Here is a 17,792-nt window from a genome sequence, read left to right on the forward strand (position 1 = left end):
TGGGTATGCTTCAAGTTGATTCCTGCATTGAGCAGGGACTTGGACTCAGTGGCCTTATAGGCCCCTTCCAACTCTTACTATTCTATGATGGCAAAATTCCAACAAAAATATTGTTTAAAATGCCTGGCCAATCTGGAAGGTCATTCCTTGGCATTGAAATGACTGTCACGTCAGTGGCGGATGTGCCTTTTCAGCAGTGGGTGGGAGGTGTGTATTCCAGAGTCAGGGTATCATGACAAAAAAGATCCTCTCCTTTGTTTTTTATCATCATCAGTTATTACAAAAACAGATTCCTTTCAAGCTTCACATTTCCATACTTAACATTCCAGTAATTGAACGAATGTGTCCGTCTCTCAGCAAAATTGACACTCTGCATTCTACCTTCTCTCCTTTGAATCAATTCAATTAATTTATCCATTTCTGCCAGTTCTACGCTTTTTAAGTAGCCACTTCTAATTGGATGGAGCTTGTTGACATTTGCACTTTCTTGTCTCAACTATCTTTGCTGCTATCAACAAAACCCTTATTAATGATATCAAATCCAAGGGTAGATCCTCCTTGATCAAATTAAACAGGATCAGCATTAGGGTGAGTCTCAATGTAATTTCAGTCATATTGCGCAATATTTGTTTCCAAAATTTAGATACCGTTTGATACTCCCACCATATGTGGGAATATTTAGAACAACGAAATGATAAACAAGCAGCTTTGATTTTTTTAGATGCTGAAAAAGCATTTGATAATTTGAATTGGAAATTTATGTTTCAGGTTTTGGAGCAAATGGATTTTGGAGACAATTTTATAAAATGGATTAGATCGATTTATACATCTCAGAAGGCTCAGATAATTGTTAATGGAGATTTAACAGATTCATGTGAAATACAAAAGGGTACAAGACAGGGATGTCCATTATCTCCCCTTTTATTTATTCTGGTCTTAGAAGTGCTGCTTAGAGATATAAGGCAAGATAAAAGGATTTCGGGATTAAAGATAAAAAAAGAAGAATATAAATTGAGAGCATTTGCTGATGATTTGATAATTGTACTAGAAAACCCTTTGGAAGGAATTAATGTATTGATGGACAAATTAAAAGAATTTGGACCGTTAGCAGGATTTAAGATCAACAATCAAAAAACAAAGATGTTGGTGAAAAATTTAACTTTAAGGGAACAGAAAGAGTTAATGGACAAGACAGATTTTACAATAGAGAAAAAGTTGAAATATTTAGGTATCATTATGACAAATAAAAATTCAAAGTTGTTTCATAATAATTATGAAAAATTATGGACAGAGATTAAGAAAGATCTGCTAAGATGGGATAAACTACAATTGTCATTAATGGGTAGAATATCTGTGATAAAAATGAATGTATTACCGAGAATGATGTTTTTGTTTCAAACAATACCTGTAATATCCTCTGATTTACCTTTTAAACAATGGCAAAAAGATATCTCTAAATTTGTATGGCAAGGAAAAAAACCAAGAGTTAAATTTAAACTACTACAAGATGCCAAAGAAAGAGGAGGACTGGGATTACCAAATCTGAGACTTTATTTTGCTGCCTGCTGTCTAGTCTGGATAAAGGAATGGATCTTATTGAGGAATAAAAGACTATTGGATTTGGAGGGCCATAATTTGAAGTGGAGATGGCATGGATATCTATGGTATGACAAAGTAAAAGTAAATGTAGACTTTAACAATCATTTTATAAGACGTCCTCTGTTGAAAATATGGAATAGATATAAATCAAGGTTTTATTCGAAAATACCATTATTTTGTGTCTCAAGTCAAGAAGCGTTTTACAGAAGAGAAATGGCTGGAAAAGAGAAATGGTTAACTTATCAAGAACTATTAGAAAATGTACATGGAGAATATATAATGAAAGAGAGAGAACAACTGACAAAGGAAGGATATAGTTTTCAATGGTTTGCCTATTTACAATTGTTAGAAAGATATAAAATGGACAAGAAAATGTATGGGTTTGAAATAAGTAAATCTGATTTTGAAATAGGATTGTGTACAAATGATGAAAATATAATTGCGAAAATGTATAAACTCTTACTGAAAATGGATATGGAGGAAGAACAAGTAAAAGAGTGTATGGTAAAGTGGGCAAAAAATTTTGGTTATAACATACAAATGGATCAATGGGAAAATATGTGGAAAAAAGGCTTGAGATTTACACTATGCTATAATCTTAAAGAAAATTTCTATAAAATGATGTACCGTTGGTACATGACTCCAGAAAAGTTGTCAAAAATGTATAGTAATGTTTCTAATGTTTGTTGGAAATGTAAACAACAAGAAGGATCATTTTATCATATGTGGTGGCTGTGTAAAAAGGCAAAATCATTTTGGGCACAGATAGGTAGGTAGATGCAAAAAATTCTAAAGATAAATATTCAGTCAAAACCAGAATTTTTTTTATTGGGTTTTATGGATAAACAAATAGAAAAGAAATATGGAAGAATAATATTATATATGATTACGGCAGCAAGATTATTATATGCACAAAAGTGGAAAATGGAATCAACACCAACAACGGAAGAATGGCTATTGAAATTAATGGACTTAGTAGAAATGGATAAATTGACATGTCTACTTAGAGAAAAATCGACAGATACATTTCTTAAGGAATGGAAGCCTCTCTTAGACTTTTTGTTGAAAGATCAAAATAAAATGATGATATTGGGATTTGACGATTAACTAAGACAGCCTATGGAGAAAAGTGATCCTGTATGTATACATTAAGGGACAGGTTTGATGTATATTATATACTTATAGCTGATCTGCGACAAATCGGAAGTCAACTATTTTATTTTTATTTTTTTTGTTGTATTGTTATGTTTTTTGACTTTGTTTTGTTTGTCTTTTGAAAAATTTGAATAAAAATTATTAAAAAAAAAAAAAACTCCCACCATATGTGATGTAAATGTGCATTCCTTGCTGAATACTTCCAATACAGGTTTTCTGAACGAAGTCTGTTAAGCCTAGCACGTGTTAAATACCAAATTTAGTATTTAATATATAGAGACCCCATGCTTTCCCAAGTTCTGCAACTAATTTCCCCTACAAAATTTATCATGTCTTATTACAATTGCCGGAATAGAAATCTGAGATTAATTTATATTTTCCCCATGTTTTTGGTAATGGGATGGGATCAAATTTTGTTTTAAAATGTCTTCTCTCTCATTCTTTGATGCTCACATCCAAGTTTCTAAAGGGATCTCAATAAAAAAATTCCAGTTGAGATACTGTTTGTTATTATGTGGAACCTTAAATTCAGCCAACTTAATTGAGCTGCTGCATTGTATACTCTTAAATTTGGGACTGCTAAGCCACCTGTCTGGGTTGAATCCCTCTCAATACAAAAAGTATCTCTGCTAAAACAGGGTAGCTGGTGAAGGGCTGCTACAGAAGGTCTTAAGAAGTGGGCCAGCTGGTATGAGCTAACCACGCACTTCCCATAATCTTCAAAGACATTAAAGTACTTGAAAATACCTAGTAAACATGTGCTTTGGAACTTCAGCTAATCTCAGTGCCTGGGAATATATTTATCAAATGCACAAATTATTTTCAAATGTTATAGGAAATATGTGGCTGACTTACACCATATACACCATTTCAATGACTGACAGGAAGTGAGTTCCTTATCTTATAGGGAAGTATAGATATAACTATAGAAACTATATGTCAGAGTATCTTTCAAAGGTTGAGCATAATTCAACAATGTTATTATTGGCCAAAACCTGAAAATGTAAACTAGGAACAAATTGAAAACATATTCTTGAGTGTCCCATATGGAAACAATTGTTGCCAAGGAAAATGTCATGAGGCAGAACACAGCTTTATAAATTAGTTTCATTACCACAGTAAAAAATGTTTGGGTTGTCTTTTTTTTTTCTCTGGAGGGAAAGTTAGTAATGTGCTTGAATAACTTATCTTTAGAAAGTAAAGATAATAAAACTTGAAAGTTTATAAATGTGCTTGAATAACTTATCTTTAGAAAGTAAAGATAATAGACTTCCGGGAAGGGTGACTTAGCCTGTGCCTGCTTTTGAGACGGGCTCCTGCCTCAAAAGAAGCTTATTCAGATATATCAGTCAGTTTTTTCTTTTTTTTTTGACTGATTAAACTTCTCCCGGGTAGGGAGAAACGAAGAGATTAACCTCAAAGCCTATTTTTGTTGGGACGACCAGATCTCATTAATTTATGGGACGAGGTCCAGCCGACGAAGGTGGGACGGATTTTCAACAGCAAGCTCTATCTGTTAAAGCGAACGTTCATCTTATCTTCTAAGAGAGAACGCACTAACAGGCAAGCACCCTTCTTTCTATATTTTTCTTTTACTTGACTTAAATTGTTGCTGTTTAAAAGAGATTTGCCAGATTGATCGGTTTTTGACATCTCACTGGGGAGCCGTAACTTCTCTCTGCTACGCACTAATTAATAGCTTATCTCTGTTTTTGTTGCAAAAAGCTGTCCTGGATTTGCATTCTAAAGATACACACAGAAGAGGGATTTCTATTCCAGATTTTTATTTTGAAAAATATTATACTGTTTTGAGACTACTCTCTTTTTGGTCTATTTTATTTTGACGAATCTGTTTCTTGACGATTGCCATTAATTGCTTCGATCCTGGGAACTGCATTTTGTTTACTTAACTATTGGAGAGATAAGGCTGTCTGCTCTGTTTATACTGTGATGTCACCAAGTTTGGAGTATTAACCCAATTGTTGCTGAAATAAGAAGTGGTTTTCCTATATTTTTCTTTTAAAATGGCAATTAAGAAAGTGGCTGAGAATCTGGAAATAACTATGTTTCAGAGAATAATGAATGAGATTGAGATAACGAAAATTGAATTGAGTAAAATGAAGCAGGAGATTAAAGATATAAGGGTCCCTGTGAGAGAGGTGACCCTGGAAGGGGTCCCTGTGAGAGAGGAGACCCCGGAGATTGGAATAGGGGTCCCTGTGAGAGAGGAGACCCTGGAGACTGGAATAGGGGTCCCTGTGAGAGAGGAGATCCCGGAGATTGGAACAAACGTGGAACAGGAACAAGATTTGGAGTCTATGGACTTTAGAAATAAAATCTATTGTTTGGAACTCAATGTTATCTCTGAAGAAATTAATGAAGATTCTAGAGATAAAGTTATCAATGGCATGGATTATCTTTTGGACTGGAATGATGTGATGGAGCCCAATATAGAGAAAATCTATGGAATTAACTGCAGCCATGTGACAATGGAAAAACTTTTAAGAGATGACCCAGTGTATTTTGAAAAAAAGAACAGAGATATGATTTTACAGCAGTATTTCAGCAACTTATTCAGAATGGATGGCAAGAAAATATTTGGGATAGAGGTAATTCCCATCAGACTCTTATTATATGACTATGGCTTTGACAGCAAGATTATTATGGAATACTGATAATGGAAGATTGGATATTGAAATTACTGGACTTAACAAGACTACTGAAGATGGAAGATGGAAAATGGAACTAATAGAGATAATAGAACAATGGCTACTGAAATTACTGAACCTAACAGATTCTGATGTGATGGATTAATTGAAATGTTTATTTTGACTATGGTTATGACAATAAGATTATTATAATTAGTAATGAGATGGATTAATCGATATGCTTATCTGGAAAAAAAAAATTGATAGATATATTTCTTAAAGAATTGAAACCTCTCTTTGACTTTTTGTGGAAAGAATAAAGTAATGTTTATGAGATTTGATGATTAAGTAAGATAACTACTGGAGGAAAGTGATTTTATAATATGACTTAAGAGACAGGATTGCTATATATTATAGACTTATAACTGATTTGATCTTTGACAAATGGGAAGTCAATATTTTACTCTTTATTTTTTATTTTTGTTTTTTTTTTTTTCTTCTTTTCTTTTTTTCTTTTTGTTTAACTATTTTTGATTTTGTTTTTTGTCTTTGAATGTTTTATGATTTTGTCTTGTATGTTTTATGAAAATCTGAATAAAAATTATTGAAAAAAAAAAAAAAAGAAAGTAAAGATAATAAAACTTGAAAGTTTATAAATTATAATTGTGTTGAACTGGAAATATATATCTAGAACAATCTGGATATATGGACACAGCAATTCTCTTTTAAAATTTCAATAAGTAGCTTTGGAAAGTGAAAATTGTGCTAACGGGCTATAAATACACTCATACATTTGCAGAAACACACACACACAGAGTTAAATGAAGAGGGCTGAATACTGCCCTAGTTTCTATGACAACACTTAAAGTGAAAGTTGCATGCACATTAATTTGATTATATATATGTAGTTATACTTGGGGCTTAGCCAAAATGGCCCTCCCAACTTTACAGCTCTGTTTGACAAAGGAAGGCTATCTGTAGTTCTTCTGGGAATCCTGCAACCAGGGACAAAGTCTTCTCCTCCACCTATTTTACTGACTCCTTCCTTTCTAATATTGATAAATATTATTTTTGTAAGGCTCACCAACATTCAAAAGTTTTAATTATGCCAAATATATTGGCTTTCAAAAATATAAACAGCACAACATTCAAAACCAATGCTAGGTCACAATAGTGACATATACGTATACATACATACACAGAGAGAGAGAGTCATTAACCAAAATGGAGACAACAGTCAAGAAATCAGAAGGCGGCTAGGACTGGGGAGGACAGCTGTGAGAGAACTAGAAAAGGTCCTCAAATGCAAAGATGTATCACTGAACACTAAAGTCAGGATCATTCAGACCATTGTATTCCCAATCTCTATGTATGGATGTGACAGTTGGACAGTGAAAAAAGTGGGTAAGAGAAAAATCAACGCATTTGAAATGTGGTGTTGGAGGAGTGCTTTACGCATACAGTGGACCGCAAAAAAGACAGATAATTGGGTGTTAGAACAAATTAAACCAGAACTATCACTAGAAGCTAAAATGATGAAACTGAGGTTATCATACTTTGAACACATCATGAGAAGACATGATTCATTAGAAAAGACAATAATGCTGGGAAAAACAGAAGGGAGTAGAAAAAGAGGAAGGCCAAACAAGAGATGGATTGATTCCATCAAGGAAGCCACAGACCTGAACTTACAAGACCTGAACAGGGTGGTTCATGACAGATGCTGTTGGAGGTCACCGATTCATAGGGTCACCATAAGTCATAATCGACTTGAAGGCACATAACAGTAACAACAACAACAACACACACACATTCAGTTAACTGAATAAATACATAGGGGGCAAAAAAGAGAAAAGTGTTATAAAGCTCCATGTGTTATAAAACCATGGTAAATTAGATCATATCTATCAGATATTTAGTTTTATGATGGGTTGCAAACAAAATCTGCAGTTGCAAAAATGAGAGGGCAGGGCACTTATCTACCCAGCAATTTAAGCAGCAGGTGTTTGAAAGAACTAATTAAACTATCAGCGCTGCGTACACATACTGATTTTTATGTTGTGATTCAGTTCAAACCTTGCAATATTACATACATGCTCCCCCTTTCTGATCTTTTTAAACATTCACCATGGCAATTTTGTATATAGTAAAACAAAATTTCTACATAATGAAGGATAAAATTCAGCAGTAGAGCTCATCATTTCAGTATCCTACTGATAAAAAATGAACTAAATTATTTCAGTCGTCCCTTGATATAAAGTAAACATACACAAATTAAAGCAGCTCAGCAGGGCTACATAGCTCTGAGACTGTACTGTTCAATAACGCATGATTCAGGTTCTTAACACATTTGCATTGGTTGCTGCCAGTGCATGTGGCTTTGAGAATTGCTCTGCCTAGGTACTGCTAGCAGGTGCAACAGCAGGAGTTTCTATATCTCTTCACCCAAGACATCTCATATGGATAGAACGCAGCAAGAAGAGAGTGCAAAAAATTATTAAAATAAAAACAAAAAACACATCAATGTTCCAAATGATGAGCAAAGAACTTTTTTTTAAGAACAAAAGGCCTGTTCAGGTAAAGTGATATTAATGGAGAAATGGCTGACACAGAAATAAACTGATGTTAATTAGTGAATCCTCTGTATCCCTACTGGATGAAAGAGAGAGACTGGAGAATACAAAAGCAGCCTGGAAACATCACTCCACCTGATCATTAATGGCAAGTAGTAGGGGAGGGAGGATCCATTGAGAAGCTGTTTGTATTACTGAAGAGCATTGAGCCATTTTCCATGAAAGAAGAATATACTGACACCGCAATCCTATACATATCTGCTCAGAAATAAGTACTATGAATATAATACATAGCCAATCAATCGCTTGTAATTCTAGTTTAGTCCCCCAGAAATATTATCAAAAACTAGTGAGTGTTCTGGGAAAATCTCTGCCCTTAGGGTTAATGTATTTAAATGAAAATTTCAGTATATATTTGATGCATGAGGCTACAGAACTGGAATTCATTAGCAAATGGAATGAGTGTTTCAGGAATAATTCTGAAGAGACATTACTCTCTTTACACATTATACTTCTCCTAAGCACTTGGGAGTACTAAAATACCTATATGTTATCTTTCAACCCCCCCGCCCCCCAAAAAAGCCAAACATTCTCAACATTACCTTGCAGGTGCTGCTCTGTCTCACACTCTGAATCAGCCTTTCCTGAAGTGGTGTCCTCTAGATGTTATTGGACTACAACTTCCATCATCCCTGACCACAGGCCATGCTGATTGGGGCTGATGGGAATTGTAGTCCAATATATATTTGGAAGACACCAGATTTGTAACATCTTCTCTATATCATATCAAAAATATGAATACATTACCGTGTAATTAAACAGCAATCATGTGTTATGCTGTCCTCCACAAACAAGCCACTTTCGTCATCAGTTTTAACTAGGCGACCTTCATGATACCAATGCACTTGTGTAGTATTATCGAGGTATGTTGCCGTACACTGAAATGGCAAGCGGTCACCATGAAAAACCACCTGTTTCTGTGATGGTATGAGTTCAAAAAGAGGCAGCTCCAGAGGTCCAGCTGTAGATGAGAGTATAAAGAAAACAATTCACTTATTGCATTGTTAATCACTAGTGGAAAAATACATTCTTTCTTAGAAAGAAAGAAATGCAATACTGGAATCAGCAACAACAATCATGGGGATGTTATTACTCAGCAACAAGTCCCATTGAGTTTAATGGGGTATACCTCCAACTAAGCAGATACAGGATTGTGATTTTTATTTCTTTTCCTAGAGTGTAAATGTCAAACCAATAGATTTATTTTTTAATACTTAGGGTAGAACTATCCTAGAAGCAATGTCTGTCTATCTCTAGTGTTCCATCCTCAAAACGATTTCTGTACAGGGCCCACAAATATTGCAATGACTATAAATCTCTGTCTGGTAATGACCTATGACCAGATGAACAGCACACAGTAATAGACCCTACACACTCCCTTACATTCAGGTACTGCTAAGAACTTGGAGAGATATGATTATGAAGAGCAAAGGTGATGTCAGGTATGTGCATTATTTTGTCTCTCCACAGTATTGTCTATAGAAGCCAGGACATTTATCTAGATAACTTATTTTAAAATCAGTTCTTTTTCTTTAAAATCCTGGCACAAAAACCACATGAAAATCTGCAGTTGCAAGATTATGCATACAACCTAAAACAAGAAAGACAAAATAGACTATCAAATTAGTTGCACCCTTTTAATAAAACAGTTAACATCACTCATGCAACACAGAGAGCCCTGCTGAATAAGGCCAAAGAGGTCCATCTAGTTAGTCTAACTTCCTGTTTTCCACACTGGCCAACCAGAAGCCGATGGGAAAGCTGAAAGCAGGACTTGCATGGAATAGCATTCTTTTCACTTCTGATTCCCAGCAACTGGTATTCAGAGGAATAATGTTCCTGATCTGGAAGTAGCATATAGCTATTGTGACTAGTGGCCATTGACAGTCTCGTCCTCCATGAATTTGTATTATATCCTTTTAAAAACATTTAAGTTGGTGGCCATCACCACAGCTCATGGAAGAGGATATTTCACAGATGCATCGTGTCCACTGCTTCCATAGGTAGATAAAATTTCACTCCTCTAGATTTCAACTTTATGGGTTTGTGCATGTCTGACATTTATTTGTTGGCTATGATCAACAATAGAGAAAACCACATTATACTTTCAGTTAAGCTAAGTGGCAAAACGGCACAATTTCTCTCTATACTATATTTTTGTAAAATGTTATGTTGTCATGTCGTCATGCAGTGTGATGTGCGGGCATGGTGGCAAAGCATCTTAACAAAAAAACAGTGATGTAATCAGCAGTGGCAGCGAGGAGGGGGTGCAGGAGGGGGTGGGAGGTCCAGAGCACTGTGGCCCTAGGGCTTAGCTCAACAGGTGAGTGGGAGGCCTGCCTTAATGTCCTAGGTGGGGGAAAGGGGAGCTCTGGTGATCCATGGGGGGAAAGGGAGCTCCAGTGACCTGTGAGGGGTGAATGGGGGAAGAGGTTCAGCGACCCATGGGGGAGAGGTTCAGCAACCTCTGGGAGGAAGAGCTTTGGCAACCCATGGGAGGGAGGAGGGAGAGCTTTGGTGATCTGTGGGAGGAAGGAAGGAGAGCTTTGGTGAATCGCAGAGGGAAAGGGGGAGGAAGGATTTGGTGACCTGGGGGGGAAGGGGGGCTTTGGTGATGGTAGGTGGGGTTGGCAAACAAAGCAAGCAGGGGCATAGCCCCGAGTAAAATTAATTATGCTAAGGGAGTAAGAATCACATGGTGAGCAGATGCATAAGTTTACGACATCCCAAACACCATCATTTGCAAGATGTCTGTTAAGCTGAAATTCATGCAACTCATGAACTATCAGCTCACTTTGTGGTTGGAGGTTACAGACAACTGGCTTTCCACAAGGTGCGAGCTACCGTATGGTAACTGATTGTTAGCACTGGGCAATAGCTGAAGGAGAGCTGTAATGAGTACAAGCAGAATAAAGGCCAGCATTACAGGGAGATTCAGAAATAATTGCCTAGAAGACAGCAACGTAAGGTAAGAAATAGTCCAAAATTATACAACCCATTCAAGGAGATGAAAGTAGAATTCACAGCAGCAAACACAGAAACAGACAAACAGAAGCCAGGTAGGAAAAGCCAGGAAAGATCTAGACCTGATCTGGAAGTATTTACAGCAAAGGAAGATCAGGTCAAGCAAGTCTAATGGATAGTCTAGAGTAGGACCACGATGAAGCATGGAAAGAGTATTGCCTCTTTTCCTTCTATTCTACAACCACAAGTGACTCATCACTTGCCAACCAAAAGCTTTTGAGAATCAAGTTCTGCTGACTCTGAATTGTTGCCTGATTCCCCCCCCCCAAGTGTTCAAAGCATACAGTACAAGCCTTTAGTAAAAAAATGGTGATGGATATTCTAGAAAGTATCAATGAGCAAACATTCCTATGTTAAATATCTAAGCTAAATACAAATATTTTCTATTGTCATTTATATCTTCTTCTCCCCGCACAAGGTGCCCAGAGTGGCTTACAAATATGCCCAGATGTTCCAGCCACCTTCAAGCATTACAGTTAGGGTAAACTAAACATACGAAGGAAAGCACAAGGGGCAGCATGCTAAATGAAGCTCTGGGTGCAGCTCTGCACCAGGACCAAATTGTTGGGCCACACGGCTGCCTGTCATGAGGGAGAGGCTGGCTCCTGCTGGATCTTGCAAGGACTCAACCACTCTTGTGAGGCCTTGCAAGATCTCGCAGGGGGTGGGGCAAAGCAGGGCCTTATAAAAGGGCCTGCCCCATGCCAGCCTGGCCTCTTTGATCCCCAGGCCGAGCTTTCTCAATCAACCTACCCTTGGTTTAGAAGCATCAACTGAGGCTTTATGCAGTCACTGGTTGACAGGGCCAGAAAGGAGTTTTGTTTCCAATCATAACTGGCCCATGATTGGGAAGTTTTTTGCCTTTTTTTCCCAGTGGATAGGTAAGTTTTGTTAGGTGTTATTTTTAATTCTGTCACAGTTTTGTGGAAATGGCATTGGGCAGGACCTCTTACATGGGGGGGGCTTATATGGCAATCAGAGCCCGGCCTGAGCTCAGGTAGCCCAGGTCTGAAGCCATGGGTCTTCAGTTGCCAGTGGGACTCCCTGATCCCTGGCATACATCACTGGGTCCTTTTGTGCTGGTCAACTCCCAAGGATGTTCCTTAGCAGGATGCTGAGGTAGTTATCAAACAACAGGTGTGTTCTTTGAATGTATGCAGGTCCTGTACCCAATGCCACGCCAACCCCGCTTACCTGCTTAATCAATAAAGTTGTGGCCCATTTCAACCCACACCAGCTCTGGTTTCATTATTCCTGTACCTAGTCTACAGGCACAACTCTATGTGTGTACCGCACAACTCCATTCTCCTCCCCCATTCCTACTATTGTCACCTTCCAGCTCTCATGGAACCTCTTGTACTTATTTTAGAACCTTGAATTTTCAATGCCCTAAAACGCATAGGAACTTCTACAAGTACAGGAGGCTGTCCACATCAGATTTTCCCCTTGCATGAGTTGCAAAACAATGAGAACAGTGACAGAGGGCAGAGCTAGAGTGCTTGTCCCGGCTGCCCTCCTCCAGTGTTTACCCTAATTGTATCTAGGGATGGGCAAGGATTATGATGAAATTGGAATTGGCATCAGAGCTCCTGGTAATTTACAGGTCCACTGGAAACCGTCGGCCACTTTTCCCAACACCAGATTTTTACCACATCAAATATAATAAGTCAAACTGATCAGTCTGCTTTGCTTGCTAATTCCCTCCCTCCCAATGCTGTGTGTGAGACTGAATCTGTACATGAGTGTATGCATGTATGTGGGTGAGGGCTGCATTTGGCAGGGAGGAGCCACAGTGAGTGGTTGGCAGCAGCAAGTGGCTGCATCTTAAGTGACAGAGGCATGCACCCCAGGCAGCTACTGGCCAGTCAGGACTAGCAAAGTAGGGAGGGGAAGAGGAGGGAGAAGCAGACCAGATGGATGGTGAGAGGATAGAGGCAGTCAAACAGGCAGTCAAACAGAAGGAGAGGAGCACGATGGTTGGATGGATGGACCAATGGGCAGAGGACAGGGGGGGTTGGGGGCACTGAATGTTGCTTTCCTCCTTTCCTTTCCAAAAGGAAAACAGCCAATCTCTGCTTGCAAATGTGAAAACTGACCAGCCTCAGCTGAGGAGGAGGCGGCGAAGCCGCTTTCCTTTCAAAATATCAACATTAATACCGATTTTTTTGAGAGAGAGAAACATTGGACTGGCAAAAGCAATAGATAGCTGACAAAGAATGAGCTCGAATCAATACCACCTGTTAGGTTGCCAGAATGCTTTTGACGCAGCACTGGCTAACTTAGTAATTGAAATGCCTTAAAAGGACTATGGTTAAATAATATAATTAGATAAATTGAGTTTTGAGGAAACTTATACTATGGAACATTTCATCCTTGCCTTGTATGCGCTACTGCATTAACAGAATAATCTTGAAGCTAAAAGCCAGGTGATCAAAATAAACTAAATGTGGATTTATTTTTTTGCAGGGGTGGGCAGAGTCTACTTATAATGAACAATAACTGACTCTTTAGTCATTATTTCATAATACGGGTTATTTAAATTATATATACCTTTAAAATAAAATGACCCAATATGAAGCAAGTAACTGTTTCTTTAATTGCATATGAAGTATATACAAGCTCTTTCCATCCCTGAACAAAAAGTTATACTGAAATAAAACATATCCCGCCCTTCCTCCCAGAAGGAGCCCATGCACATGTAATCACATTGTCAGTTTGACAGTTCTCATTTCATTCTGTAAACTAATCCAAGACAATTATAAAATAATTGGTAAAACACTGCTAAAGTGTTTATGCTAAGAGTTATGAGTGCTAAGAGCCAGTGTGGTGATGTGGTTAGAGTGTTGGACTATGACCTGGGACACAAGGGTTCAAATCCCCACTTAGCCAGGAAGCTCACTGATCTTGAGCCAATCACTGCTTCTCTGCCTAACCTACTTCACAGGGTTGTTGTGAGGATAAAATGGAGAGAGGAAGAAATATGTATGCCACCTTGAACTCCTTGGAGTAAAAATGGGATAGAAATTCAATATTATATAAGTAAATATAATATAGATTATGAAGGGGAAACATGCTAGTCTCACATTATCAAGTAAGTATTTTAGAGCCATGGCTAATTGCAAAGTAACAGGCGGCCATCCAATCCTTTTGCAAAAGGACAAATAAATTGACCATTCTAACTCACTATCTATGTCTTTAAAGCACATTCAAAAGCACATTTTAAATCTTTTTTGACCATTTTCTACACCTGTAAAGCAACCTTTTCCCCCTCAAAGAATTCTGGGCAGTGTAGCTTCTTAAAGGTTGCCAAGAATCTTAAGTCTGTGAGGGGTAAACTATAGTGCCCAGAAGTCTTTGAGGGAAAAATGTGCTTTAAATGTGTTTTAAAGGGACAGTGTGTACGCAGCCCTGATCTCTTTCTACTTTCTCCCTCTCTCCTTCTTACAGCCTGTATTGAATGCAGTTGCCACAATATTAGAATTATGCATATAGCATTATATTTTCAGGGAACAAAGTGCTTGCAACTCAAGGGTCAAACACTGAGGCTGGTACTAAGCAGTAATTTTATTCCACATTTAGCTGCACTGATTGTAATAAATCTACACACATTTACAAAAAAACACAGCAGTGCTAATTTAGATAAAATGGCTCACTCCCAAGCTCTGCATTTCTAATTATGTGGGGATAATTATATTTATTCACTCTGTCGTACCTTTCGACAGGTACATTTTTTTATCCTCAGTTCCTCTGTTTATAAAGCAAATATTTAGGGCTTCCAGTTCAGACTACAGTGGAAACACCTGTGTATCTTTTCAGAGTTGGAGGGGGAATGAGTTCTTCTCTAATTGAATGATAAATACTGTACATCCACCTGATAACCTTCAAATATAGAATGCAAATAATTTTTCAACACAATGAACATGAGTCATCCATTTATGTTTTTCTAGTATTTGTAATAAATTGATTGATTAATGTATTTATCCATGTTGACATTTGTCTCAATAGATAGACAAAATTGTCTACAGTATATTTATGTATACACACTTTTCTAAAATGCTAGGTTGTGCTATTAATATAGCAAATGTTAGTATTCTAGTTCATGTTTGAAACCTTAACAATTTTGGGATAAAATTCACATTATCTGTTTTGATGGAAAGTTACAAATGCCCAGAATTTTCTATAATTGAGATTTTCTTGTAATCTTGAACAGTTGGGATTGACTGATGTAATGCATGAAAAGTCCTCAAAGTCTGAATGAGTTAGCTTTGAAACACATATGAGTCTTTGATTCTTTTGGGGTGAGCACAGGGATGTTTTGCATCTATAGTTACAGCCCTTCCTGAGGGGTAGGTTCCATAACTTATAGTTTGGGGACTTGTGCTCAACACCATAGTAATTGGCTTAAGGCACAATTGGGGAAACTGTGGCTTTCAAGTTGTTGGACTACAACTCCCATCATTCACAACCATGGACTGCGCTGGCTGGGGACAATGGGAACTGGAGTCCAGCAACATCTGGAGGGCCATAAGTTCCCCATCCCTATTATGGTGTCCCCATAGGGTTCTATCTTGTTTTCCATGCTATTTTACATCTATATGAAGCTTCAGGGGGAGGTCTGGAATTTGACCTGTGGTGTCATCAGTGCTGATGGTACCCAGCTCTGTCTGTTTTTTCATTTATATACTAGGGAGACTGTGGAGGTTTTGAACCATTGCCTAAAATGGCTAATGGACTGGATATAAGCTAACCAATAAAAAGTATACCTTGCAAGACATGAAGTGATCATTCATGATCAGTAGGACTGTTGAACCAGGGAGAGGGATTCAGATGATTTGGGGTGAAAAACCAGGTGCACAGTTTTGGAGCGCTTTTGCACTCAGATTTGTTCCTGGATGCCCAGGTGGCAGCTGTTGTGCCAACTACACCTATTCCAGAAGAACAGAGACCTGTCCACATCACATACGTTTTAGCTATGTCAAGACCTGGTTACTATAATGAGTTCTACATGGAGCAGCCTTTAGAAAATGTTTGCAACCTTCTACTGTTATAAAGGGCAGCAGCCAAATTTTTGACCAGAGATGGATTTTTTGGAGCATTCAATTCCATTATTGTACTAGCTTCACTAGTTTTCTCTTCATTTCCAGGACCAATCTGAAGTTCTGTTCAGCCACCTGCGTCATCAGGGGAGGCCCCCTTCATGTCCTGCCACAATCAGAGGTGCAATTGGTAGGGGTGTGGGAGATTACCTTTTCCACTGTAGCACCTAGGCGATGAAACTCCCTGCCCTGAGATATTGAGCTGGTCCCTTCCGAATGACATTTACAGTGCAATCATAACTATGTCTACTGAGAAGTAAGTTCAGCTGAATTCAATGGTGTTCATCCCAAGTAAGTAAGGTTAGGATTGCAAGCTTATACATTAGGCAACAACCTTACATTTTGACAGGTCTAAGGCCTTCCAGTTCCTAGGTTTGTTTACTTCCAAGAATTTTATCAGCTATTTTATTTATATTTTAATGTGTGACATTTTAAATTCAATGATTATCAGCCACCATGAACAACTTGGAAGGAATATTTTAAGTAAATAATTACATAAATTATAGCTAGGAACACAGCATACAAATGAAACCAGTTTTACTGTCAAAATAATGTATTAGTTTCTCAGTTCCTTCTGAACGCAACTAGTGTAAGCAGCCAAAAAGCTGTATTTTTAACTATAATGATGAAAATTGGCAATGCATACAAAGTGTTGCTCAGTGAAAGCAAACAAAAAACTGAATTGGCACTTTGTATTGGGTCCCCAAAAACCTTGCTGCAATTGGCTTAAATAATGGAAATACTTTAACATAATGTGGAAATGAGATATAATGCTAGAATTAGACATTTATAGGATGTAATAGATGACATAGAAGTAATTAACTTGAATAATAAATTTATTTACAATAGGTTGTATCCAATGTTAGTTGTATTGGGAGCAGGTCTATTGAAATTAATGGTGACTAAGAGGCCCATTATCAATGGCTATGCTTGGAGTAAAGCCTAGTCGGATACAATCCAATCAAACTCTTATCACAATAAGGCTGCAACCCTAGGCCCATTTACCTGGGAATAAGCCTCACTGAATTCAGTAGGACTTACTGTAAACCTGAATAGACATGGTTAAGGTTACACTGTAGATGTGTTCACACATTCAGCTGTGTTCCACAACACTGCTATAAATTAAATAAAATTAATACAACCCCTTCTTCAGAGCTATAGAAACAGGTAATCTGAAGGATCAATCCAAGGTCTGAGATCAAAGGAGACCCTTCTCCATCTGTCTTTGCAAGCTGAAATATGGTGAGTAGTCATAAGAGAAGGGGCCTTCCTTGTGTGGCTCCGTTTATGGAATATCCTCCCCAGTTATTCAGCTGGTATCCACTTTAAACACCATGATTTTTAGACTTTTCAGATTTATTTCCCCCCTAGCGTTAGTGTTGCCATTAAGATTTTTTTTGGTAGATTTTGTGATTTTCAAACCTCGCCTAGAGAACAATTGTTATTGAAAGACTGACAATTACTTTATATATTTTTTGTAATTTGTAATACAAACATTAGCCCTATCTCTGGCATAAAAGCCCAGGTCTACCAGGTTTTCTTGTGGGCTCTCCTTTTCCTATACCCTTCCATGTATTTTTAACACTGTGAACGGCACTATGCCTTTTCTTAAAACAGTTCTATCATCTGGCATAAAT

The 17,792-nt window shown here is 37.6% G+C and overlaps 1 protein-coding gene across 16 annotated transcripts in view; it reads right to left on the reverse strand.

Moving 5' to 3' along the window:
• The window catches only part of ADGRA1 (adhesion G protein-coupled receptor A1), a 588,775-nt gene that overhangs the window by 351,817 nt on the left and 219,166 nt on the right, over window positions 1-17,792 (reverse strand). For all 16 annotated transcript variants that reach the window (XM_061635602.1, XM_061635607.1, XM_061635603.1 and 13 more), the window contains one exon: window positions 8,783-8,996. In XM_061635602.1, coding sequence (XP_061491586.1) covers window positions 8,783-8,996 — 214 coding nt within the window. The remainder of the gene's footprint in view (window positions 1-8,782; window positions 8,997-17,792) is intronic.

Source organism: Rhineura floridana, chromosome 7, assembly GCF_030035675.1.
Source record: "Rhineura floridana isolate rRhiFlo1 chromosome 7, rRhiFlo1.hap2, whole genome shotgun sequence".
NCBI lineage: Eukaryota > Metazoa > Chordata > Lepidosauria > Squamata > Rhineuridae > Rhineura > Rhineura floridana.